Source organism: Euprymna scolopes, chromosome 26, assembly GCF_053919585.1.
Source record: "Euprymna scolopes isolate OS-2025 chromosome 26, ASM5391958v1, whole genome shotgun sequence".
NCBI lineage: Eukaryota > Metazoa > Mollusca > Cephalopoda > Sepiida > Sepiolidae > Euprymna > Euprymna scolopes.
In genome coordinates this window covers 65,957,751-65,985,452 of record NC_136507.1, presented here as the reverse complement: position 1 = coordinate 65,985,452, position 27,702 = coordinate 65,957,751, and the positions used below count along the sequence as shown (strand labels likewise).

General features: G+C 35.3%; 1 protein-coding gene across 6 annotated transcripts in view; it reads left to right on the top strand.

Annotated features, from left to right (window-relative positions):
• Nucleotides 1-27,702, top strand: part of LOC145248128 (ceramide phosphoethanolamine synthase-like) — a 233,987-nt gene that overhangs the window by 182,436 nt on the left and 23,849 nt on the right. For all 6 annotated transcript variants that reach the window (XR_013863329.1, XM_080109942.1, XM_080109940.1 and 3 more), the window contains exons 2-4: nucleotides 15,932-16,855; nucleotides 23,146-23,268; nucleotides 26,602-26,682. Coding sequence is in view for 5 of the 6 variants with exons in the window: in XM_080109942.1 (XP_079966068.1) it covers nucleotides 16,088-16,855; nucleotides 23,146-23,268; nucleotides 26,602-26,682 (972 nt within the window). In the remaining variant the exon portion in view is untranslated. The remainder of the gene's footprint in view (nucleotides 1-15,931; nucleotides 16,856-23,145; nucleotides 23,269-26,601; nucleotides 26,683-27,702) is intronic.

The following is a 27,702-nucleotide window of genomic DNA, read 5'->3' as shown; positions in this document are numbered from 1 at the left end:
TCATCTGCCGAAGCAGCAGGCAAGTGTCTAGACGTTTTTGCATATCTCCAGAGAAACATATAAATAGTTAATTCTTTCTCCTTCCATCTTTATTCTTTTTTTTTTTTTAACTTATACTAGTGTACACTAGTATATTATTATTATTTTTAATGTTTTTGGATCTTTTGAGATGAGGCTTCATAATTTGTGAATTCAGTTTTTTTTTTTACGGACTGTTATTCTCATTTTCATAGTTGTTGTTGTTTCATCACGTTTCAGCCAACTCCTCCCCTGGCCTTCTTCACGTGATTAACCACGACAGGATAGGAATGCTGAGTCTTGTAACTTATCCCCATTAATTACTGCCTTCCATAGTTGTTGTTGTCTCACCATGTTTTGGCCAACTAATCGTTTGGCTTACTTCGGTATGATTGAAACTGCTATCTTCAGAAAATGCTCTCCTGAAACTGTAAAGACACAACGCCTCTATCCACTGCACCATGGGCCCCAAAGTGTGATCATGGTTGGATTTTATGGTCTTCTAATAATTAAAAAAAAAAAAACTGTAAATCTTTTTTTTACATCAGCATTTCACAAATTTTATTCGTATTTTTCATTCCAAGTTGGAATCGTAAAATTTGAACTTTTTTTATATACTAGCAGTTCTGCTTGGCTTTGCTCGGGCGCTGTGTACTGTTCATAACTTTATGTGCATATGTATATATTAAAAAGTGTGAATATATATATATATATATATATATGGTAATGCCTTTCTATATAATAGGTATTTTTAACTACCATAGAGAAAAGTTGGTAGAGACTGCAGACGTCAAATTTTTTGTTTTAACTTTGACCCCAATTTTGACCCCTTAACATTTATTGTTTTGGGCTCAAATTAAATTAAAATGTTTGACCCATGTCCAAGTAACCTACACCTAAAATTTCAAGTGTTTAGACCCCAAATTTGCGGAGGAGTTTGGTAGTCTGCAAAGGTCAACTTTGTAAACTTCGCCAGCCAAATTTTCACCCAAAAACTGATTAAAAAGCTTGCTGCATGTCTGAATACCCTTTATGTAAAATTTCAAATGTTTAGACCCAAAATTGGCTGAATAGTTTGCTAGAGAGTGCAAAGGTAAAATCTCTTGAACTTTGACCCCTTGGAAGCCAAATTTTCAGCAAAAAAAAAAGGAACAATTAAAAAGCTTGCCCTATGTCTGAATACACTTTATGTAAAATTTCAAATGTTTAGACCAAAAATTGGCTGAGTAATTTGGTAGGCTGCAGAGGTCAATTTTAAAAATCTTTGACCCCAATTATGACTCCTTAACATTTATTGTTTTAGGCTCAAATCAAATTATAAAGTTAGATCCATGTCCAAGAAATCTATATCTAAAATTTCAAGTGTTGAGACGCAAAATTGAATTTGGTAGAGTTCTCAAAGGTCAAATCGTTGAACTTTGACCCCTTAACAGCCAAATTTCTGGCCGAAAACCGATCAAAGATTTTCCAAATCTCAGTACCCTGTATATCAAATTTCGAGTCTGTAGACTTAAAATTAACAGAGTTGTTGCGTATTGAAATGTACGGACACACACAGACACGTTCACTTTTATATAGATACAGTAATTGACAGTTTAAAGATGTCAAAATTACTCGGATCAGCTTGCCCAATCGTTGAAACCATGTTAATAAAAAGAAACTACTTAACTATCAACACATAATAACATCTAACTCTTCTTTTATAAATGGAACATAACAAAAACTCATACAATAAGTAACTGTTACCAAAGGCAATAAAAGTGACATCTCATAGTTAAATGGTTTTAATTTCTTTTTCTTAACCAACCAGTTAACTTGTAAATCCTATTTCTCACTGTAATTGCATATAGTTTAGTTTTTATTATGAGTTAAACTATTTTAAAGTCTTTTTTTTTATTGCATTAGATTCCATAATTGGCAGTTTAAAGACGTTAAAATTACTTGCAAATATTTATTATTATTTTGAAGATTATGCAAACAATAGACTTTTTAACCTGTTAAAAATGGACAAAAGTTATAGCTGTTGACTTATGGTAAGTGATTTATGCCATACTGGTTTTCGTTAAGATTCTCACGTTAGAAAATGATGGCGATAGAAAGAGAAAGGGAAAATTAGGAAAAAGGGAAAAAGGTGGGTTGTTTTTGTTTTGGACTTTGTAGAACATAAAGTTTTGCAAAAAGTAGAAAAACAAAAAGCATCAATGTTAGGTGTAGTTCGTCTCAGGAAGCCAATATCTTCAGACAGCCTGATCTGGTAGCACCAGTTTTAACCTGGACTATATATATATATATATAACTACTTCATTTACTCACATAAAATTAATATACGAAAGTATAAATTTATGCGTAAACTTTAAGTATTTACTTCAAAAGTGCTCAATACGTAGGTAGAGCTAGTTAGTTATAAAATATATATGGCGATTAAGCTACACTGAATATGGATGAAACGCGGAATATTCAGTGTAGCTTAATCGCCATATATATTTTATAACTAACTATATATATATATATAATGTAAAGTTTTTTTTTTTTTTTTTGTCTCGCTCTGACATTGATATTAAAAGCCTACATTTTCGATTAAAAAATTATTAAAATGGTCTTTTTAATATACTCAGTAATGGATATATGAGCAACAATATGAAAGTTCTCTGTCAGTGGAGGAGAAATCCTTCACGACTGAGACAATTTTTATTTTTGTTCCTTTTCTCCACATTAAAAAACGACCCTGGTGTCTAACTCTGTCCCGTGGGGGGGGGCATTGTAAATAGGAACAATATGAAAGTTAACTAATTTGCATATTCCTTTGAAAAAAGAGCGTTAATTAATTACTTATGTTTATAGTTTCTTATTAAATGGTTTGTTTCATTATGTTCAATTCTATTTCTGTATAGTTTCTACATTCTGCATAATTGTGTGGGATTTAAGATGAAAAGGTTATAGCCCATATATATATATATATATATATATGTATATCTATACTCCTATGAATTTGGTATTTTTTGTGGATTGATATTCATGTGAGAAACCCCTTTTTTTTCTATTTATTTAAAATGAAAATACAACTTTGTTATATATAGTGGTCGTGGAATTGCATTCACGAGTAAAAGATCTAGCGAATTTGCATATTCTTTTAAACATCCATTTTAATTAATTCCTTATTAGTTTTTTTCCGTTTTCTGATGGGATGATCATCTTTAGTTAACTATTACGTGTAATTATAGTCATGCAAATATTCTACATGATTTATACTTGCGTAATATTTGCGTAAAAAGGTTATAGTAAGCACAAACCTCTTTCTATATATATTTATGTATGTGAATATATATTTGTTTAAAAAATTTTGCCTACCAAACTCCTCTCAGTTTTTGGTCTACAGACATGAAACTTCATATATAAGGTATTTGAACCAACATGAAACTTTATATTTGGGTTTTAGATGGGGAAAAATTGGTACAAAAGTGGGGAAATTAAAAAAATGAAATTTGCCAGGTGAAGGTCGAACGACGGCATTGTGAATATGCATGCATAACGTAGCTATTGGTTCATGTTTTAATTTTTAGCCTTGCAGTAACATATCTTCATAGGTCAGGCATTAATGTCAAAGGAAAAAGTAAATCAAAATCGAAATGGTTTGGTTTCAATTTTTCGTGGGGGCGCATGAGTCTTTATTTTTTTTTTTATTTTTTTAAAAATCATTACTATATATTGGGTCCAATATCTAATAATAAAAATCTCACCTGTCTGTTTAAATGTATGTTTGTATATCTGCCTAAAACTTTTGACACAGGCGACGGATTTTCATGAGATCACTATTTTTTTGCAGCACGACCCTTCGGACAACAAATATCGAAAAATTGGCTAAAAACATTAATTCTTTCATCCTCAACTGGCCCCTTTTCTACAGAGAGGGGTCGCTTTTTTTTTCGTCAATATTTTCGAAAGTCATCCCCTCATTTCGATTGACTAGCCTTAATTTAAACCTTTGCTACTTCCGGTTTGGTGATGAATGCAATAGTAAAGAGGTCACATTTTTTTCTTTTCACATTCTTTTCCTCCTTCGTGGAGCAGGTTCGAGCCTGCCTGCCTAAAACCCCTTTTTTTTTTTTTCTTTTTTTGCTCAACACACATCTCCAAACACCCGGGCACTCAGGCTAGTATGGTAATGAATACAAAATCTGCATTAATCAAAATATCATATTTAAGTGTATTTTACGACCAGGCAATGCCAGGTGGCCTGCTAATATATATAGATATATATCTCTTCACTGACAACTTTTTTATCATCTCAATGTAGCTAGACTAGATACGAAAATCAACCACCAAGTCACTACCGACTGTTATCAGCATTGTTGGGCATTTTTCCCTCTTTATTTTACAAACCAGCTGTTGATAGTAGAAAAAATTATATAATAAAAATAAAAAATGTTTATTGGGGAGGGGGGTGAAATCAATTACGTTGCATTTAAATAATAAAGAATAATCTTATTGAAAGCGTGTAAATTTTGTGTTAAAATATATATTTTTTTAATACTTTGTTCTTTGTCCTTTTTCCAAAACATTTCTTTTGTTAAAAATTGATTCAATATGAAATTCGTATGAAAGCCTAGACATTTTCAACTATGATGACTATTCCATGTTTTCTGTCTATGTTTATTGTCAGTCCCTTTTGTTTTTTTGACTTCACACTTCTGAGATAGAAAATTGAACATATTATTTGTATTCTTCGGACTACCGTTCTCATCTTGAGTATTATTTTCAGTGTTTCAGTCGATATAATCTCTCTTAGGTTTATCTAGTTGAAATCTGAAATCTTTCTGTCAAACGCAGAAATTTGCACAAAATTTTCAATAGAACCCTTTGTTATTCACAAGTTAACATGCTCTTATTCCGTCAGAAGTTCAAAGTAATTTGCAATCATACTTTGAGAATTGAATCTTCACCCTCCAGAAGAATGTAGCTTTACAATCGAATTTCACCAAATACTTGATCCACTACTCCACATGTCTTTCTGAAGATGAGAACCATAGTCCAAAGAATCCAAATAATACGAATAATAAATCCTTATATTAATTTATTTATTGCGGACTATTATTCTCATCTTTATTAGTTGTTGTTTCACGACGTTTCGGCCAACTATTCCTCTGGCCTTCGTCAGGTGGTAACCGCGACGGATAGGAACTTCGAATCTCCCAGCTGCATTCTCAGCAATCACTGCCATCCATAGTTGTTGTTGTCTCACCACGTTTTGGCCAAGTAAGCGTCTGGCCGGCTTTGGGTAAGATTTAAACTGCTATCTTCTGACAATTCTCATCTGGAACTGTAGAGATTCAACGTCTCTATCAACTGCGCCACGGGCCTCGAATTTTCAATAGAACCTTTTGAGGCCCATAGCGCAGTTGATAGAGACGTTGAATCTCTACGGTTCCAGATGAGAATTGCCTGAAGATAGCGGTTTCAATCCTACCCAAAGCCAGCCAGAGGTTTACTTGGCCAAAAACGTAGTGAGATGACAACAACTACGGATGTCAGTGATTGCTGAGAATGCAGTTAGGAGATTCGAAGTTCCTATCCGTCGCGGTTACCACCTGACGAAGGCCAGAGGAATAGTTGGCCGAAACGTTGTGAAACAACAACCAATAAAGATGAGAATAATAGTCCGCAATTAATAAATAAATTAATAAATAATACTCATCTCAATAATGAATTACAATTAAAATAATACAAATAATAAATCCTTATCTCGAAAATTCAGAAATGTAGAAAGTTGCAGTTCGGCATCTTTGGAAGATTCGGATTTGGATTTTTTAAAACCGATATCGTTTTCTTTTCTTTTTTTTCTTTTTTTTTTTAAATTAAAAAAAAATGTATTAAGTAGTATTAAAATGATTGTAAAAAAACAAAAACAAACGATTCTGTAGTTAGATTAAAAAAAAAAAAAAAATGTCAACTCTCCACTTTTAAGTTACTTGTACAAAAATGTATCAAGCAGAGAAATGCTTAATGGCTTTTAACTCCATTACACAGTTGGAACCTTTTTCCAGCAAGAATTCTGAATCATTTTGTATAATGTTTTAAATATTTTTGCTCTGATGTAAAACTGGATTAAAATCTGTCTCTTCTTTTCTCACTCTTCCCCCCCCCCCATTCTCTTTTTTTTTTTTCTTTTTTTTTTTATTACATTTTTACCCCAAACAAGGCAAAGTACCACTTTAATGTAGGGGGCTACTATCTGGGACATAACTTTTAAGAGTACTAAGTAGGGAGTTAAGCAGCAAGATGTCTGTTTACATTACACTTGAACTTCTGCATGTCAGTACGGTCAGGGAAGCAGGAACCTGGAAGGGAATTCCAAAGTCTAGAATAAACTATCAGTAGAAGGCTTTCTTGTATCTAAGGATTTCTAATGTGTAGGGGTGGGATTTTGCTGCTTGTCGGATTTGTCGAATGTATTTCCGTCGAGGTGGCACAAGGGCTTGTAGTTTGTCAGAGCATCCACCATTAAAATACTTGTAAAATGAGCAGAGGGATGCAACATTTCGTTGATGGGACAGTGGCTGAAGCCTAGCTGATAGTGCAGGACTTATTAGGTTGGCGACTCTTTTGAACCCTGTGTGAAAGGGAGAGACTAACAGCAGATGCACCGGCTTAATTGTGACAACAATACTCCATACATGGGCGAATGGTGACCTTGTGGAGGTACAAGATACTCTCAGGCGTAAGTAACTTTCTAGCATGGTAGAGAGAGCCCACCTTCTTTCCAGCAGCCTTAGCAATGCCTTCAATGTATCTGTTCCAACTCCTGTTCCCATGATGTTCAGCTGAGTTTGAACAAAGTACTTTCAGGTAATGTATCATTAGTCATAGCTATTAGTGGCTGAACAGGTTTCTTGTAGTTATTAAGGGAAAGAAGCTGAGTCTTGGCAGAATTGAATGTGACCATCCATTTTTGTCCCCATTCCACTACAGACTGGAGGTCTTCCTCTAGTGCTTGTGCCATTGACTTGGGTACATGTTCATTCGTTTTCCCCTCATGTCTGTTATAGAGCATGGTGTCATCGGCAAAAATACCCATAGACATTTTTATCAGGGAGGTCATTTATGAATATAAGAAATAATAAAGGTCCAAGGATCAACCCCTGGGGTACACATGCATTTATATCATATTGTTTTGACATAGGACCATCGAGGACAACCTGGATTTTTCTCTTATTTAAGAATTTAATGTTAAATAATTCGTCCAGGATTATTAATGTTAAATAATTCGTCCAGGATTATTAATGCTAAATAATTCGTCCAAAATCATAGGATTTAATTTTCATGAGAAGAGCATCATATCATACCCTGTCAAAGGCCTTAGATATATCTAGGGCTACTGCACTAGCCTCCTTTGCTTTATCCAATGCAATATATGTTCAGAAGTTATAGTTAGGATATTTGCAGTAGAACGGGCTTGACAGTATAGATTGCATTAGCAATGAGATATCTACTGGATCAATAGAAGGATCCCACCATGAGAAGAGCATCATACCATACCCTGTCAAAGGCCTTAGTGGGAGATGCGCTTTTCTATTGATCCAGTAGATATCTCATTGCTAATGCAATCCATACTGTTGGTCGGACAGAAGTTTAGTAGCTGTGAGATGGTGGACTAGAGCTTAATTATGGACTCAAATATTTTGGTGAAAAAAGGAAGGAGGCTAATGGTGCGATAATTTAATGGGTCAGTTCTTTCACCAGAATTCTTGTAAACTGGTACCACAAGCAATTTTCCAGCAGTCAGGAAAGCAAGATTCATTGAAGCATTTGTTGAAAAGTTTAGAGAAAACAGAAGAAACCTCAGCAGAGCATTTTTAAATAGTACAACCGGGATTAGATCAGAACCAGTGAACAATAGTGTGTGCTCTATCCCAACTATTATCCATGGACCTGAGATAATCTCGTCAGCATCAGACAAAGCCAAACTCTTTGCCAAGAACTTTGCAGTTAATTCTACCCTATGCAACCAAAACCGTCAACCCCCAATATTTCCTCCTGTATCAGAAAACACTATGTGACATACAAAAATCTGTGCATGATGTTGCCAAGCTAATCAAAAACCTTGATTCCAGTAAAGCAACTGGCTCTGACGGCATTCCTATTATAGTTATATATGCTAAAAAAAACGTTCAATCCAGAACTAGCTCCCATACTTATAAAGCTGTTTAAGCTTTGTCTTGAGGAGAATTGCTTTCCAACACCCTGAAAAACCTCATCAGTATGCCTTGTATTTAAGAATTCAGGTAATCGGTTATCTCCTTCTCAGTACAGGACAATAAGTCACCTGTGCGTCATGAGTAAGTTGCTAGAATCTGTTAAATAGAGAAGTAGTCAATCACCTCAGCAAAAATAAACTTCTTAGTGACATACAATATGGTTTCCATTCCGCTAGATTTACAGCAGATATGCTTACGGTTATATCTCATAGGATTAATGAATCTCTTGCCGGTGGCTTCCTTTCTAGGGGAGTTACTCTTGACATATCAAAGGCCTTTGATAAAGTATGGCATAAAGGTCTACTTCACAAGATCTCCAGTTACGGTATAGCTGGAAATGTCTTCTCAGTGATTAAATCATTTCCCTCTGATAGGTTCATAAGAGTAGTGGTTGATGGGCAGAAATCAGAAGCCCACAGTATTAATGCTGGAGTCTCTAGGGGTCCATCCTGGGCCCAAGTTTCTTCCTAATCTACATTTATGATCTTCCAAATCATATCCTTAGATCATTCGTAGACATTTATGCTGATGACACTACCATCTATGGCAATACATCAAAGACCGTAAACGACCAAGTTCTCTCTGATTCTCTCTCCTCTGATCTTGAGCATGTGGTACAATGGGGAAAGCGGTGGCTGGTTACTTTTAATGCATCTAAAACCAAGCTTCTGTCTTTACATCATTAATGCTCTGATCCCCTGTCTGGCATCATGTGAAATGAATAGCTGTTATCTTGGGGAGGCTCCATGTTTTGGCAAGCTCCTGATCTGAAATGGAACATGTACATCAAATCTATTGCCAAGGTCGCTGGGAAAATGGTGGGATCCTTCTATTGATCCAGTAGATATCTCATTGCTAATGCAATTCTTTACCTATATAAGAGCCAGGTACGCCCAAGGATGGAGTACTGTTGTCATATCTGGGCAGGAGCTGCTAGAAAGACCGTATCCTGCCTTGACAAAGTTCAAAATAGACTTCATAGTCTAGTGGGAGATGCGCTTTTCTCTTCTCTGCAACCTCTTTCTCGCAGAAGAGACGTTGCATGCCTGTCTGTTTTATCGTTATTTTCATGGCAAGTGCTCGTCTGAGTTCCAATCTATGATCCTCTCTCGCCAAACTTTCACGAGAAACACTCGTTTAGTTGAAACCAGTATCAATAATTTCCCTAACTCTTTATCTATACCTAAACCTAAATGTAGATTCCAAGAACAAAGCTTCTTTCTTAGAACTGCATGCGTGTGGAACTCTCTTCCATTTGTCTGCTTTCCAACTGACCTAATATGGCCGTCTTCAAGTTCAACGTAAACAAGTTCTTGATGAGCCATTCCCCTTACGTAATCCATTTTACCAAATTTCTTCCAATACTAATAATTATTACAGCATTGTCCCATTGACCAGTGTACATTTATTAACTCTTATCCTTGAGTGGCCTCTGAGCCTTGATAAGTGGTGACTTTGTATAAAAAAAAAACAAAAAAAAACCCCAACCCAAAACATGCTTTTGAGGTGTCTGTTTTTTTATGATATCATGTACTTGAAAAGAGAGGATTTTCAGATCAAATAGTTTGATTTGATTTCTATCTGCAGAGGAAAATCTGGGAGGAAGTGGTTTGCAGAATCCAAAGTAGAGTTGGAGGCAAACAGATTAGCTTTCTTGCTTGCCATGCAGACAACTCCAACATTCTCTCTCTCCTCTCTCTCTCTCTGTTTATATACCCTTCTCTCTCTCTCTCTCTATTTATATACCCCCCCTCTCTCTCTCTCTATTTATATACCCCCCCTCTCTCTCTCTCTCTCTCTCTATATATATATATATATATATATATATATATAATCTTTTTATATACCCTTCTCTCTCTCTTTATATACCCTTCTCTCTCTCTCTCTCTCTTTATATACCCTTCTCTCTCTCTCTCTTTATATACCCTTCTCTCTCTCTCTCTATTTATATACCCTTCTCTCTCTCTCTCTATTTATATACTCTTCTCTCTCTCTCTCTGTTTATATACCCTTCTCTCTCTATATATACCCCTCTCTCTCTCTCTCTCTATATATATATATATATATATATATATATATATATATATCTTTTTATATACCCTTCTCTCTGTCTCTTTATATACCCTTCTCTCTGTCTCTTTATATACCCTTCTCTCTCTCTCTTTATATACCCTTCTCTCTCTCTCTCTTTATATACCCTTCTCTCTCTCTCTATTTATATACCCTTCTCTCTCTGTCCTCTCTCTCTCTATTTATATACCCTTAACTCTTTCTCTCCACTCTTTCGCTATTATCTACTCTTCTCTCTAACTATCTACCTCTCTCTCTCTCTCTCTCTCTCTCTCTCTCTCTCTCTCTCTCTCTCTCTCTCTCTCTCTCTCAATCTTTTATTTTGTCAGCATGTAGCCCTTCCGCACTCTCTAGTTATTATCATCTGTTGGTTTAAACAACTTAATTCCCATGGAGAAATGGTTGCCACTTTTTAGGCGCGTTCTCTTCCCTCCTCACCCTCCGTCTCATAAGTGTAACATGATCGTTTTCTATTTACCGGTCAGTTCACTTCCTCTTAGTTGGTCATCCTTTCCATAATTGTTTATATTAGGAACAACAAAACAAACAAAATGAAAAACGTCCACTTGCCTACTTTACTACCTCATTATTTATCTTCCATCTTTAATTCTCTCACTCACTTTTTTTTTTTTTTTTTTTAATTATATTTTCACACCAAACAAGGCACATTGCCATTTTTTATGTCCGGGGGGGGGGGCGCTACTACCAGTAACATAAGCTACAGGGTTACTATGTAGGGAGTTGGGCAGCAAGATGTCAGTTCACTTTACACTTGAACTTTTACATGTCAGTACAGTTGGGGAGGCAGGTACCCGGAAGGGAATTCCAAAGTCTATTGGTTCTAGGGAAGAAACTACTGGAGTAGAAGGCTCTTACATCTAGGGATCTCTACTGTGAAGGGTTGGGATTTAGCTGCTTGTTGGGTTTGGGGGGGTACAAGTGCTTGCAGTTCGTCAGAGGATTCATCGTTAAAGTACTTGTAGAACAGGCAGAGGGGATGCAACATTTCGTCGATAAGACAGAGGCTGAAGCTGAGATGACAGTTCAGGGCCTATCAGGTTGGCGATTCTCTTTTGAACCTTGTCTAGGAGGGAGAGACTAGTAGCAGGTGCACCAGCCCAAATATGACAACAATACTCCATACATGGGCAAATGGTGGCCTTATAGAGATACAGGATACTTTCGGGTGTTAGTAGCTTTCTAGCACGGTAGAGAGAGCCTACCTTCTGTGCAGCGGTCCTGGCAATGCTCTCAATGTAATTGTTCCAACTCATGTTTCCTATTAACGTTAGGCCGAAGAGTTTAAAAGATGTACTTTCAGATAAAGAGTCTGTGGCCATTGCTATTGGTGGTAGAGATGGTTTCTTGTAATTATAGAAGGAAACAAGTTTAGTCTTGGCAGCATTGAATGTGACCATCCATTTTTGTCCCCATTCCACTACATATTAGAGGTCATCCTCTAGTGTTTCTGCCATTTCTTTAGATATGTGTTCATTTATTTTCCTATCGTGTCTATTATAGAGTGTGGTGTCATCAGCATATATACCCATCTCACAGACAATTTTGTCAGGGAGACCATTTATGAATATTAGAAATAATAGAGGTCCAAGGATAGACTCCTGAGGCACTCCCGCATTTATGTCATATTGTTTGGACAACCTGGATTTTTCTCTTATCTATGAAGGATTTAATTATGTTAAGTATTCGTCCAGTGATACCGTATGATCTGATTTTCCTGAGAAGACCTTAATGCCATCCCCTGTCAAAAGCCTTAGATATATCTATAATTACCGCTCTACCCTCCCCTGCTTTGTCCAGTGAATGGTATATATGTTCAGAGATTGCAGTTAGGATGTCATAACAACCTGTCTGATTCTCCTACTCAATGCAGGAGAAATTTTGGGGACTCTACCAAAGGATTTTGCTTTTCCATAATTCTCAGTGTTCTTTAGAAAGTTGCAAATAACAGTTTTACTGCGATTTTCCTTAGCTGCTATCGCTCCCTGTGACAAACCTTGCTTATGGAATCCTAGAATTCGAGAGCGCTCAACTTCGGTTAGTTTTCTTACTTTAGGCATGGTAACACCTTTACACAGTGATTGCTAATCTCTAACTGAAACAAAATCCATTAGAATTACTATAAATCTAACAATTTATACCCTTGGTCTCCTAATTTTGATCATGTGTAATAAAAATACAAATTTTTAAATAAAATTTTTGGAATGTACCTTTTTGTTTCCATAACCTTTTAGATTGTAGTATTAGTAACCTTAAGTTAGAAGAGTTTAAAATCTATCCTTAAAAAAAAAAAGGTTTCTTTTTAAAGATTTTTAAGTGGTCTTAAATTTTTGATCAGCAGTGTATATATCTATGTTTCTCTCTCTATCTATATATATAAAGGGACGGTTCTAAGAATATGCCTCACCCTTCCTGATTCAGATACAATTACTGATTCTGACTTTTCTAAATTTTTGAGATGAGGATTGGTGATTCGTACTATTTGGAATCATCAGACTACTGTTCTCATCTTGCGGTTACATCGAGCGGAACGTGAAAATCACACTCAAGATGAGAACAGTAGCTCAATGAATCCAAATAATACGAATTACTGATTCTGCTTTAAATTTCTGATTCTGATCCAGTTACCAATTCTGGAATCTGCTAAATTTCTAAATATTCAGGTATAAAGTTGTATTTTTTTTTTTTTTTTTTTTTTAATTTTTAAAATTAAAATTTTTTTTTTTTTTTTTTTTTAACATTAAAAACCCGTGTAATAGGTGCAGATATTTTTGCAAACGGAAAAATACACACATGAAGGAGGCGGGAATGTATAGATTCTAGTTTTACTGGTAAATTAAAATCAATAAGTGTTTATTATGAGTACCAACAATGGGAAATCAAGTTTTCAACAAAAACAAACAAAGAAATAATAATAATAAAATGTTTTTGGCATCGGAAAGGATGCAAAAATTTTCCCGATTACAATGCCACAAAATGTTCAAATTTTAATTGTCTGAACTCGTACATATATCAGCTGGCAGCCGGGCGTTGCCCAGTTGTATGGTACATTTAAACATGATATTTGAATTCATGCAGATTGCGTATGTATTAAAATCAATCCTCTATTGATTATTATATATTACAAGGAATTATTTGCCCATTGGACTACTTTGCAAAAAGAAAAAAATTTTTTTTAAGTAATGATTATGTCATTCATCGAATTCCATCTGTGTTTACAATATCATGTCGGCTGTCATTTGGGTTTGACGATAAATGCCCTGGAGAAATCACTTCCGATTAATGTTTAGTTTTAAAATATGCAAATGAAGAAATGATTTGCAGCGATTTTAAATGGTACATCTTTATCATTAATTGAATTCATTAATAAGAAAAAATAAAATAAAATGGTGAGGTACACCCGGGTTTGAACAAAGGATCATTCGATCTGTAGTCAAAATGCTCTACCACTATATCTCCAGATTATAATAAATCTGTTTTTTTTTTTTTTTGTTTTTTTATTTATTTTTTTTTTTAAGAAATGATTTGCTGAAATTTTATCTCCCTTGGCTGGTGTAACGTAAAATATTCCCTTGTAAAAATTATTCTTTTTTATCTATAAGAGCGAAAAGCTATTTTTAAGATCGGATTTTTTTTCTATATTTATTGGAAGAATTTCTGTACAAAACGTATCTAAGAACACTGCTAGATATATAAATTAGCTTTGTGTGAAATTTGCAAAAGATAGGCTCAGCCGTTTCGGAGCCTATGAGGAACACACACACACACACAAAGTGACTTTTATATAATAGTTGAAACAAAGATATGATTGACGTTTTCATTTTAAATTAAATTTAAGCCATTATCACCACACAAGCAGTAAGGCAAGGTATATAAAATCAACAGTAGGTTCTTTCATATGACAGGGGCACATTCAAAATGAATGAAAGTGAAACACAATTGAAGCATGATACTTGACTTTTGCATTTTAAACTTTAATTCAAGCCATTATATATATAAAAAAAAAAGTGATAAAATCAACAATAGGTTCTCTACAATGCAATGTAGACTACAATGTATTGTAGACTGTTACTGTGGGAAAACGTGAAGCTGCCTCCCGGTGCACCACGGTGGATCCTAATCAAGAGTAGGCAATCAAATGATTTGATTGAAAAGTGAACGATTTCCCCAATTTTGATGACAATAAAAATATGGGAGTGTGAAACATTCATTGCTCATCATTCAATCCCAGGCAATATCAGGTCTCCCTGCTAGTGAATTTATATTTATAGATTATCATTACCATTATTATTATTATAATTATTATTTCATGTATACACATATAATATTATTAGGTTGTATAATGTATTAGGTTTACAAGAAGGTTCTTGCAGATTTTTAAATTTTGATTTCAAATGATGTATTTTTAAATAAGCTTTCGTTATAACTTTACTTTATATATCATGTGGAAGAGTGTTTTTTGCTCTATCTAATTGTTTAAATTACAATCGTTTTAAAACGATTATCTCTTTTCAGAACGTTGATGGGGGGGGGGGAAGCAAATTCACACAAATTTATTTCAATTCAAGCTAGGTTGAAAAGCTGCTGAAACAGCTCACGATATCAACGAAGCATTTAGCCCAGGAACCACTACGGAACACACAGCACAGTGGTGGTTTAAGAAATTTCATGGTGGCAACGAAGGTCTTGAAGATGATGAATGATCAATTAAGAGCCAATCCATGCACAACTGTTCGAGAACCTGCTTCTGAGATTGGGAAGACGAAAAACTTGATAAATGGGTTCCTCATGAATTGAACAACAACAAAAAGAAACGCTGTTATTAAATGTCATCTTCCCTTCTTTTACGCAACAAGAATGACCCGTAACTTGACCGGGTTGTGACTTGCGATGAAAAGTGGGTTTGTTATGACAACCGGCAACGCTCAGCCCAGTGATTAGACGCCGACGAAGCTCTACGACACTTCCCAAAGCCAGAGTTGTACCAAAAGAAGGTCATGCTGACTGTTTGGTGGTCTGCAACCAGTATCATCCATCAGAGTTTTTTGAAAGCAGGCGAAACTATTATGGCAGTGAACTACTGTCAACAAATTGATGAAATGCATCAGAAACTTCAACAACAACACTCAGCATTAGTAAACAGAAAATGCCCAATTCTCATACATAACAATGCCCAACTGCAGAAATTGAATGAATTAGGCTATGAAAATCTGCCTTATCTGCCATATTCTCCAGACCTCTTACCTACCGACTATTACTTTTTCAAGCATCTCGACAGCTTTCTGCATGAGAAATGCTTAAATAAACTAAGCAATATCAAAAACTCCTTCAGCGACTTCATGATCATCAGAACACAAGTTTTTAAATACACTTGTTTTTCATTGACAAAACTGTTGATTCTGATGGTGCCTGTTTTGATAAATAATTTTTTGTTTGAGTCGAGACATGTTCATTTGAATTTAAAAGTTAAAAACCACAAGAACTTTCTTATCAACTTGATATTTTCTTACTTTATATGAATTAATCAGAAGGTCATATTATTATTTAAAAAAATTTTATTTTATTTTTTGCAGGTGTGGAGTTGTAAAGCATTACCAATGGTCTAGTTATAAGAAGGATGTAAGTGACAAGCTTTAATCGTTGTCCTGTGCACATCGCAGTGACCACGCTACTCCCCCCCACCATTTCCATCACTGCTGTTCACTATTTCAAACATCACTACCACCACCATGGCCTCCCTTCAAGCACTGCGTAAGGATAAGAACGGATTCTTCATCACCGGTCTCATTTTCTTTGTCTATTTTTTAATAATGGATATAATTTTATATATCACCCTGCAGAAGTCTGTGCTGAACGAAAAGAAATTAGGCAGCTTTTCACCATTTCGCCCATTAACTGTCAAGCTGCTGATGACCGATCAAGTGGACCATTACATCATCACCCCAATCGCAGAGTATTTTGATGAGATTACCCAATTTAGCCATGTCTTCTATTTTATTACGCCCAACATGATCAGCCTTGCCCATGTCATCATTGCCATCATCTCTGCCAAGCTCATTGCTTCGGAAATGCTTTATAATAGACGTATGGGCGTCCTCATCTTCCAGTTCAGGTGCTTCCTTGATGCCTTTGACGGGGTCGTGTACCGCTCACATGTCGGCGCCGGTCACATCTACAGGTCCCACCGGGATTCGAGCGGCTATCTAGTAGACTCTGTTTGTGACTTGAGTGGAGGTACGGCCATGTGCATCGGTATAGCCTTCTACGTGTGCAGGTACCCGCCCCCGAAACAGATGCAAGACATTCTACCGTGCACCAAACCAGTTGAAAATGCGATGGGAAACGGTAAAAAAAACGGCTATGTAAGTGGCTGGTTAGCCTTTTGCAGGACTTTTAGCTTTGGCACTTTGCTAGCGCTTTCCTCCTTTTCATGGGACAAAACTGTGGAACGTTTTTCTGCCATTCTTCAAGTGCCTATTTCAGATGTTCAAGATAAAGTAAGTACTTGCATGCGTGCGTGCGTGTTTACAATAATATAATATAATACCCAAAACCTCTCTGCCTTGATGGGGGGGAGGGAGACTAAAACTTGCTGCTATGGTTTCAAATGATCTGAAATAACAGTAAGGGGAGACTTGATTCCAAATATTTCTCATATGTTATATCCCCCCCTCTTTTGGAAATAGGGTACGATTATGAATATCTCCAGTATCAATCCTTATACACTGTGAAATTTATTTTATGTATGAAAACCAAAGAGGAGAGATATAACATATGAGAAATATTTGGAATCAAGTCTCCCCTTGCTGTTATTTCAGATAATTTGAAACCATAGCAGCAAGTTTTAGTCTTCCCTCGATCAAGGCCAAAAGTTTTGGGGAAATATCAGATATTTTGTAATTCATATGCAAAATTAAGAAAATAAATGACTATGATTGAAATATTTTATGGCTGTAAAAACGTGCCAAAAATAGATTTTGGATGTGTGAACATAAAGACAAATGTCACATAACCCACTACACAATTCAGATTTTACCTTTCCAACAAGCCTTTATTTGTTAAATTCTGATCAATAGTCGCTGAGATTTTGAACTGATAAAATTGTCAAAAAAGGTGGTATATCTATCTATACTAGTAGCCAAATTGAATATTAAAATGTTCATATCTTTGGTTCTATGGGACGAAACTACATGGACATTTGCAGGCTTTTTGAAGATTATAATATTCTATGGTTAATATTTTATGACAATTAGTAAAAAAGAACCTATATTTTCCAAACAATAAAATGTGCCCAAATTTGCCTACATTTGTGTGTGTGTATATATATATATATATATATATGTCCTGGCAGGCAAGCTTCAGTTTTGCTGCTTTGGGATGAATTTTGCTTAGTTTTTTTTTTGTTTTTGCTTGGTTGTCTCTCCTGTGGCCTTGATGGCAGTAGCTGTATCTTGCTGTGTATGATGTGCGTTAGTTGTGTCTGGCCGTGTATGACAGGCGTTGATTGTGTCTGGCCGTGTATGATGAGCGCTAGTTGTGTCTGGCCGTGCATGATTGTATCTGGCCATCTGTAAGGGGCGCTAGTTGTGTCTGGCCATGTGTGATGGATGTTAGTTGTGTCTGACCATTTGTGAAGGGTTAGAGATGCTAGTGGCGAGCTGTGTAAAGGACTGTGATATGAAATGATATTCAAAGATCATGGGGTCATGTTGTTTGTAAGATGTGAAGACATTAATTTGCATATGTGGGGAATAACTGCGTTAAGAAGGATGAATTGGGGAGGATAGCAAGTAGACCATTTGGCAGCTGAGAGAATACATTGAAGTTAAAATTTGGTGCGAATTACTGCATCAGTGAATTTTTATTGAGATTAGTTTTCAAAAAGTTGATAATTTGGATTATTCAGCTTGATATTCTAATCTAGTCTCATGGTCATCAGTTCTAAATAAGTCTTCTGGAGGGTGAAGGTTCAATCCTTACTAAAGGCCATGATTATTAGAAATTTAATTTTTGTTATTTCTATCTGATTATGGTTGACGGAATAAGAACAAGCTACCATCATGGATTAAATAAATTTTGTACAGGTTCAAGATTTCGATGTAGGGATTTCCAAGTTTAAAAAATGCTCCTGAAATTCAAAGGTTCCATTGGCAAAAACGTTTCGAAAATAACCATGCTGAGAATGGTCGTTTGAACAATCTATACGGATAATTCTTATAATCCAAATACTATGGATCTAAAATTCATAGTATTTGGATTGTTTCATTCTCATCTTCAGTGTTTTTTGCACATTGTTTTGCTCAGTGTGACCTCTGCCCTTCTTCACGTGTATCTTGTCAGACTCCGGAATCAGCACAGAACCCGTTCTTTAATCCATGGGAGTAGCATGCTTTTGTTCCATCATTTCAACTGATTACAATGTGTAGTATCTGTTCTTCAGATGCTGCACTTCTATTTCTTGTTCTCTTTCGGTGGAGAAGGAATCCTTCACGACTGAGACAATTTTTATTTTTGTACCTTTTCTCCACGTTAAAAAACGACCCTGGTGTCTAACTCTGTCCCGTGGGGAGGCATAATAAATAGGTACAATATGGTTGGCTTCAAGTCCAACTTGAACAAGTTCTTGATGAGCCATTCTCTTAAGTAATCCAATTTAACCAATTGCCACTACTAATGATTTTACTAAGACATTTTTCCATTGACTACTGTGTACACTCATTCCCCCCCCCCATATCCTCAAGTGGCCTCTGGGCCTTGATAAATGGTGACACCTTTGTAAAAATAAAACAAAAAAAAACAGAAAAATAGATATGATTGACTATAAGTTCTAAGTAATTCAGTTGTACTTTGGATGTCGCCCACACTGAGGATTGAACCTTCAACCTCCAGAAGAGTAACTTTTACAACTGAATTTAACTAAGTATTCTAGCCACTGCATCACGCATCCTTGTGGAAGATTTTGCGACAAACTCCTAAATTTCTGGATAATTTGATTTGGAATTAACCCCCGCCCCCTTTCCCGTTGATTAAAGAAAGGGTTTCGGTTTGATATTCCGTGTAGTTTCAGAGTTCGATATAAAAATTAGCAAATTTGAAACGCTGTGCGCCTGAAGAAATTTATATTTGTCAAGATGTAAATATAACAACCAAGATGAGAACAATAGTCCACATAATCGAAATTATCAATCCTCATCTAAAAATATAATTTCAAATGATACAATATTCATTATTTATTTGTTATTCATACCATTTTCATCTTGAGTGTTATCCGCACGTTCCATGTAACCCCAGACTTTCTTCATGTGTATTTTGTCAATCTCCGAAGTCTTTCTCTCAAACTCGGGAATCTGCATGGAATTTTGAACAGACCTGTTTTACCCACAGGAGTAGTATGCCCTCGTTCTGTCAGCCATGACTGGTAGAGGTCCTAAGTAATGTGCAATTGTATTTTTAGTGGCTACTGCAGAGTATTAAACCTTCAATATCCAGAAGAGTAAGTTACAACTGAATTATACCAAAGGAGCCATAAACCTATTTTAGCAGATGAAGTACTAGTATTGACTAGTGGCGTAATGGATAAAGTACTTGTTAAATTTCTATTAATGTTGAAGGTGCAATCCTCGGTGCTGGCAACACTAAAAATACAGTTGCAAATTACTTACAGCTTGTACCCAGTCATGCTCCCCCCCCCTGTGGATTAAATTAAGGATTCTGTTCCAAATCTGTGTTCCCAAGTTCAACAAGATATACCTGAAGAAGGTTGGTGGTTACGTTGTCTGAAATATTGTGCAAATAACACTCAAGATGAGAACAGTAGTTCAAATGATACGGATTATTGATTCTCATCTAAAAAAAATTCAGAACCTTGGTATTTATTTTCTATATGAAGTAAGATTTTCAACACAATGTTGCGCAGATGTAAATAACAAATTCACACACTCCGAACCCTAAGCCCCCACTCCCCCCCCCGATTTTTATCGGTGAGGCTATCTTAACAATGATGTCTATCAGAGCCATTTCTAGACTATTCCTTAACTGAAGAGGACCAAATCAGGGCAGTGCCCAGAAAAGATTTTGTATGTTGTATCTAGATGTGCTTATCGTTGAATATGGTGGGCTCTCTCGATCATGCTAGAAAATTACTTTTATCTGACAGCATTCTGTATCTCAACAAAGCCACAATTTGCCACTGCATGGAGCATTGTTGTCACATTTGGACTGGTGAATCTCCCATTTGTTTCTCTCCCTCTTAGACAAGGTCTAAAAAGGAGTCTCCAACCTAATAAGGTCCTGGATATGACCTAAAACTATATCCGATGGTGAGGCCCCACCTTGCGGGCCTTGGGGAGTGTGGAGCCGCCCTTTAATTGCCATTGCTCCCAGGTCCACTCTGACCCGGAATGGTAGTACCTGTTAGGGTCCCAACTATGGGTTAAATAGAATCCGACTTAAAAAAACAAATATACTCCATTAAAAATCGTTCCTCAAAATAACTAGATTCGGCATTAAATAACCTGAAAAAGGTCGATATGCCGTAAAACAAAAACAACCAACCAACCAATCTAATAAGACCTGGACCATCAACCAAATTCCTGACTCCTATCCCATCGACACAATGTTGTATCTCTGTGTCTGTTTTACAAGTATTTTAATGCAATGTCCTCTGACGAACTCTTAGTACTTGTGCCCCCCTCAGTGTAAATATCCCCAGATAACCTGATAAGCAACACATTCCCACCCCTTCACTGTAAAGATCCTTAGATGCAGGTAAGTCTTCTATTCTAATAGTTTCTTCTCTCAAACTGTTAGACTTTGGAATTCCCATCCGGTCTTCTGCTTCCCTGACTGTACTGACATGTAGAATTTTAAATTTAATGTGAACAGACATCTTGCTGTTTATCTCTTCACATAGTGTCCTTGTACAGATGGTCCAAAATAGGAGTTCCTTACGTCCAACTGGCAATATGCCTTGTTTGCAGTAAATAAGAGTAAAAAAAAAAATGGTCAGGTTGCAGAAAGGATTCCATAGGTATTATGTATTTATTTATTTATTTTTTAGTGGGGTGGGGTAAGGAATCACCTTGTGACCAAATCAACATCTCCTGTTGTGCATACATCACCTCCCTATATTGTCTGAATTTAATCTTCCATTGATGCTATTATGCCTTAAAGGCAGACTTAAATCTAATGACGTAAGAGAAAGATTAAATCTGACCATTATATATAAAAAAAAAAAAATGTGTGCAGAACAGGAGACTTTGTTGGTTTAGTCACATTGAAAGAATGGATGAAAGTTCTTGATTCAGTGGATGGAGGTGCAATTGAAGTAGCAAGATCAGTTGGCAGGATAAGGACAAGGAAAACCTGGAAGTAAGAAGTATGAATTTGAGAGAAAGAGGAATATATAAAGTCTTGGTGAGAGATAGGTTAGTTTGAAAGTCAATTGAAAAAAAATCGTTCAACACACGTAAATATGTGAAAGAACATTAAAATTAATATGTGTTCATCTATCCATTGAAACAGTTAGATATGACTTTCCAGTTCTTGTCCAGAATTTCTTTATATTAAAAAACCAAACTAAAAATTTTTTATGATGTACGTACTCATGACAAAACAAAAAATATTCTCCAAAAATTACATAAATTGATCAAGTAATCTTATTTAAAAATAAGAAAATCAAATTTTGTGAGTAACACAAGAGGAACTGTCTTGTCCACCATTTTGAAAGCAATTTAAAAAAAAAACAAAGGGCAATAACTCAATAATTCAAACCTTACAAGATTTATGTTGTAATGCCTACAAATTCACATTAATCATTTAGAAATGATTTTCTTTATAAAAAATAAAACTACTTCATCAATTTATGTGATTTTTGGAATATGATTATTTGGTTCGTCATGGGTACATACATCATACAGATTTTTTTTTTTTTTTCGCTTTTTTAACATAGGGAGACTTCTGGACAAGAATCAAGACTTTCCTTCAATAAAGTTTTATAAGGAATCCAATGATAGTATTTATTACCAAGTTAATTTCAGGTCACCTGGTGTCATCAAATTAGTTACTGGGTCATTCAAGTAAATCTGATATGAAGAAGTGTTTTTTTTTTTGTTTTTTTTTTTAAAATTACATAATTGTTATCGTCATATTATTTACTTGCTTCCTCTCCCATTGCAGCAAAGTTGGACACATGGTCAGTTTATGATAGGAAATCCATAGTCATGATTAACTCCGTTGGCATTTCTCAGTGAGTATGCCTTAAGCGATTGTCAATAAACCAAACACTACTTCAAAGCAGAAGGTAAAGCTTGGGAGGATAATATACTTTGAAATATTTATTTGCCGAAATATAAAAAATTTGCATTAGCAATAAATTGGTTAGGGCTATGACAAGAGAAAATTGTTACTATTATTTTGACTCTCAAGTATATATTAGTTAATATCTTGTATGCTTTTATATAGAGTGATGTGGTTCTTGATTGATTAACTGTGTCTAACTTTGTCGGATATATACTCGAGAGTCAAAATAATGATAAGAATATTCTCTTGTTACAGTCTTATAAATAAATGTACAAGGCCATTCAAAATTGTGGGAAAGTGAGTGTCTTTGGTTATCCCTTTGTCATCATGACTAGAAAATGTTTCTCCTACTCTTAACTAGAATCATCAATCACCAGAATACCACATTTACTCCAGGGGTGGGGGGCGTTCTACTTGAGGTTTTAAGAACTTATTTTTAAGAGATCAAAAATGTGTGTTTTTGTTGATTGACTTTCTCATCATCCAGGCTCACCAAACAGAAGCGCTGCACTTAACAAGTACGTGGATTGTGATGTGGTTATGGAGGATTGTCGACGGCCAAGCAATCTTACAAATGGTGCTCATAGCTATCTTCATTGACAAAATTTGGGTAAGTTTTCTTTATTTGTATGAGATAGTTTAACCTAAGACAAGGTTGACTCTCTAAAATCAAAAATGGTGTGTTGCAATTTATTTAGGTTTCTAACTGGTATTATTATGATGATTGTGTGTGAATTAAATCTGAATTATGTCCCTTGACCATTGACCTTAATGTAAGCAGAAAATGACAGACGAGAGATTTAGTCATTAAAATGTGATTTTTTTTTTCTTGTTTTAAAAAATAATGTTTGAATTTGCGTATTTTCTGTGTACTGTCTTTTTAAAACTTGACTTGACTAAGGGCATAGTGAGATTTTTGTGCCATTTTGTCCTTTTTTTTTTTTTTTTTTTTTTTTAGCAATTTTTAATGTTGGGGTAACACGGGACAAGTGAGTAGGTAAAACAAAATAAATTGTATAAACATCAGAGGGAGGGGGGCGCCCAGTCGTAAACTACGCTTAAATATATTTTCATTCATGCAGATTTCATATTTACTATTACAGAGCAAATTCTTTATTGAATATGATATTGTACCTAATATATAGTACTGATTTCTAAAGTTAAAAAAAAAAAGAATAACTTGAGTGCCATCAGCTAGTATTGAAACCAAAACATTCAGTCCTTCAGCTGTGTTCTTTACCATTTCAGCTATTGACAGATAGATAAAAAAAGATTTAAAATTAGACCGCTTAGCTAATGGTTGAATTTGCACCTGCGTAAAACTAATAAAAATATGCCGACAAGTTGAAATGAACATTTTGCATTTCAACTTGCCGGCATATTTCTGTATGTGCTATTCATCCATCCAAACAAAGATTTTATTCATTATAAACTATCCTCAGTGTATAACTCTTGGCAAAATCATCGGACGAAGCAGCAACTTTATGGCAACCTACCTGCCATATCTAATACCATCAGAGAAAGACGCCTATGATTTGCTGGTCATTGTCTGAGGAGCAAACATGAATTGGTGAGTATTGCTATGGACTCCAGGACACGGACGCACAAGCAAAGGACGACCTTTACCCACGTACATCCAGCAAATAGCCTGAAGATCTGAGGCAGCTGATGGAAGACAAGAAACTTTGGAAAAGAAGAGTCGCATTGGTCTGGGCAATTAGCCCGTCATGATGATGATGTTGAGTAACTACTATTTCCTGTTAATTTCAGTATTATGTGACTCGTAGTTTAAAGGTTTATCTGTTAAATATTTTCATACATATACACATACATCTACTGGTTTCTTTTCATCGCTGTATATTGAAGGATACGGTAATTTTCGTGAAAAAGTATGAGAGGAAGTTGTTTTGTACATTTTCTAAAGCTGCATCATCTCCTTTCCTTTACTCCTCATTTTAGTACTGACCATATGCAACGTTGCTCACCTAATAGGAACTGGTATGTCAACGTGATTATGCCAAATTGACATTTCACCACAAACAAGGCACAGAACCACTTAGTCGTGAGGGGCTGCTATATGGGACCAGATTTGCAGGGATACTATTTAGGGAGTTGGGCAGCGAGATGTTTGTTCACATTATATTTGAACTTCTGCATGTCGGTACAGTCAGGGAAGCAGGGGTCCAGGAGGGAATTCCAAAGTGCAACAATCTGGGAGAAAAAGCTATTCGAGTAGAAGGCTTTATGGCATCTAGGGATCTCTACAGTGTATAGGGTGGGATTTTGCTGCTTTTCAAGTTTGCCGGGGATATTGTCCTCAAGTGAGTATTAGTGCTTGAAGTTCGTCAGAGCACTTGCCATTGAAATTCTTGTAAAACAGGCACAAGGATGTCACGTTTTGGTGATGGGACAGAGGTTGGAGTTTAGTTGATAGTGCAGGACCTATTAGATTGGCAACTCTTTTTTTTAAACCTGTCCAGAAGCGAGAGACTAGTGGTAGATGCACCAGCCCAGATGTGGCAACAATATTCCATGCATGGGTGGACTGTGGCCTTGTAGAGATACAGGATACTCTCAGGTGTGAATAGCCTTCTAGCACAGTAGAGAGAGGCCACCTTCCTTGCCTCAATGTATGTTCCAATTCATATTGTCTGTGAATGTTAACCCCAGGAGCTTGAGGGAAGTACTTTCAGGCAGTGTATCATTAGCCATGGCAATCAGTGCTTGATAAGGTTTCTGGTAATTATTAACGGAAATAAGCTTTATCTTGGCAGCATTGAACATTACCAACCAGTTACGGCCTCATTCCACTACAGACTGGAGGTCTTCCTCTAGAGTTTTAGCAATTCTCTTAGATATGTGTTTATTAGTTCTATCCTCATATCTGTTATAGAGCGTGGTGTCAACAGCAAATATCCTCATCGAGAAAATTTTATCAGGAAGGTCATTTTTGAATATCAGGAATAATTTTGCTGACCATCAAGAACAACCTGGATTTTTCTCTTCTCTAAGAAGGATTTGATTATGTCGATGATTATACTTCCAGCAATACCATACGATTTGATATTCAAGAGAAGATCGTCGTGCCAAACCCTATCAAATGCCTTAGATATATCTAGAGCTTCTGACCTAGCTTCACCTGCCAAATATATGCTAAGCACATATTTTTGGAGATTACAGTTAGGATATCTGCAGTAGAATGGGCTTGTTTAAATCCATACTGTCTGTTGAATAAAAGTTTATTTTCTATATATTTACTGTTCTTCTGGAATGCATTTAACTTGTTGAGGTGGTCTTTGTCCTATAGAGCTGGGAGTTTGCCATTTTGCTGCCAATACTGATACAACTTCAAAAAGATTTCTTAATTTTGAAGTCAAACTTTTAACAGTGTCAGAAATCAGAGGTTAAATGTCGTTGAATAATACTTTGGGTAATTTCAATAAATATGCTACATTTTTAAACAATATTGATTTAAAAAAAAAAAAAAAAAAAAAATCAGTTTATTGCAACAAAACTGAGATCAGTAGACATCTCCAGTCGTTAAGTCCAAACCTCAGTGCAGGCAATATTTGAATTACAATTGCGAATTATTTAGGGCTTCTACCTATCCATGCTGCCCCCATAAATTAAACAGAAAGTTCCATTCAAAATTCTGTGCAGATTCCTGAGTTCCACAAGATAGAAGAATGTCTGAGGTTACATTGACTGAAAATAACACTCAAGATAAGAAAATCTATATAATATGGCGGATTTTGATACTTAAAATGAATTATTCTGGTATAGTTAATTAACAGCGTCTTTGTGTCAATCATATTTTACCCTTTATAACTTTTTAAATCAAGTGGCTTCATGCCTTGTTTGGAGCAACTTAAAAAAATTGAAATATTGTCAGATGTTAAGATAATTGTTGATATTTAAAAATTTTTTTTTTTTTTTTATCCAGGAATTTCTTACGTTCATGTTATATATCGGCTGGGCTGTCATCATTGGTGTCATCATCATAAGTGAAATCCACATCAGATATGTAAGTAAACAAGAAATGAATTTTTGCTGGTTCTTGTCCAGAATTCAACCTAAAAAAAAAATATAGAAAAATCTTTGATATATGTATCCATCACAGAACAAAAATGTCAGATTCCAAAAACCGTATAAATTTATCAAGTATATATATGTACAATTTAAGACTAAATTATACTTTAGAGCAGAATCTAAGACTAAATTATAATTTACATGAATTTATTGTTTGACAGGATACTCATATAAGAAATATAAAGATTTCCTTAATTCAAAAACATGCGTTTGTCTTATCAGAGTAAATATATTAGCAAATGAATATTATAGTGAAGCTATGAATTTGCTGGTACTTGCATAAATTGAAACTGCATTATATGAAAACTAATCATAAATGCAAAAATTATTTTTTATTTCCTTTCCTCATTTCATGAACTCTTTGCATTAAAACATTTTGTTTTCATTCATATAATGCAGTTTCAGTTTATGCCAGTATGAGCAAATTCATAACTTCATTATAATATTCATTTGCTGATATCTTTTCTCTGATGAGAAGCACGCATTTCTTTGAAACTTTGCGGATTAAAGAAATCTTAATATTTCTTATTTGAGTATCCAGTTGAACAATAAATTCTTGTAAATTATAATTTACAGTCGTAGATTCTGTTATTTTATGACCAGCTGTATTTCCTATTTTGATTATATTGACCTTTTTATTTTGTTGGGATTACAATATAAATATTAATATTTATATTTGCTTTAAGTTTACAGAAGTTTTTGGCTTGTAAACTTTATTTTTATGAGAGAGAGAGAGAGAGAGAGAGAGAAAAAATAAAATTTTGAGGAAGCAAGCTCTGTTCTGCCATCTCTCTCTCTCTCTCTCTATATATATATATATATATATATATATATATATAAAAGCAAAAATGTGTGTGTGTGTTTGTGTGTTTCACAAAAACTTTTGACAGAGGCGACGGATTTTCACGAGTTCGGTATCATTTTGAAGCTCCACATCTTGGACGACAAATATCAA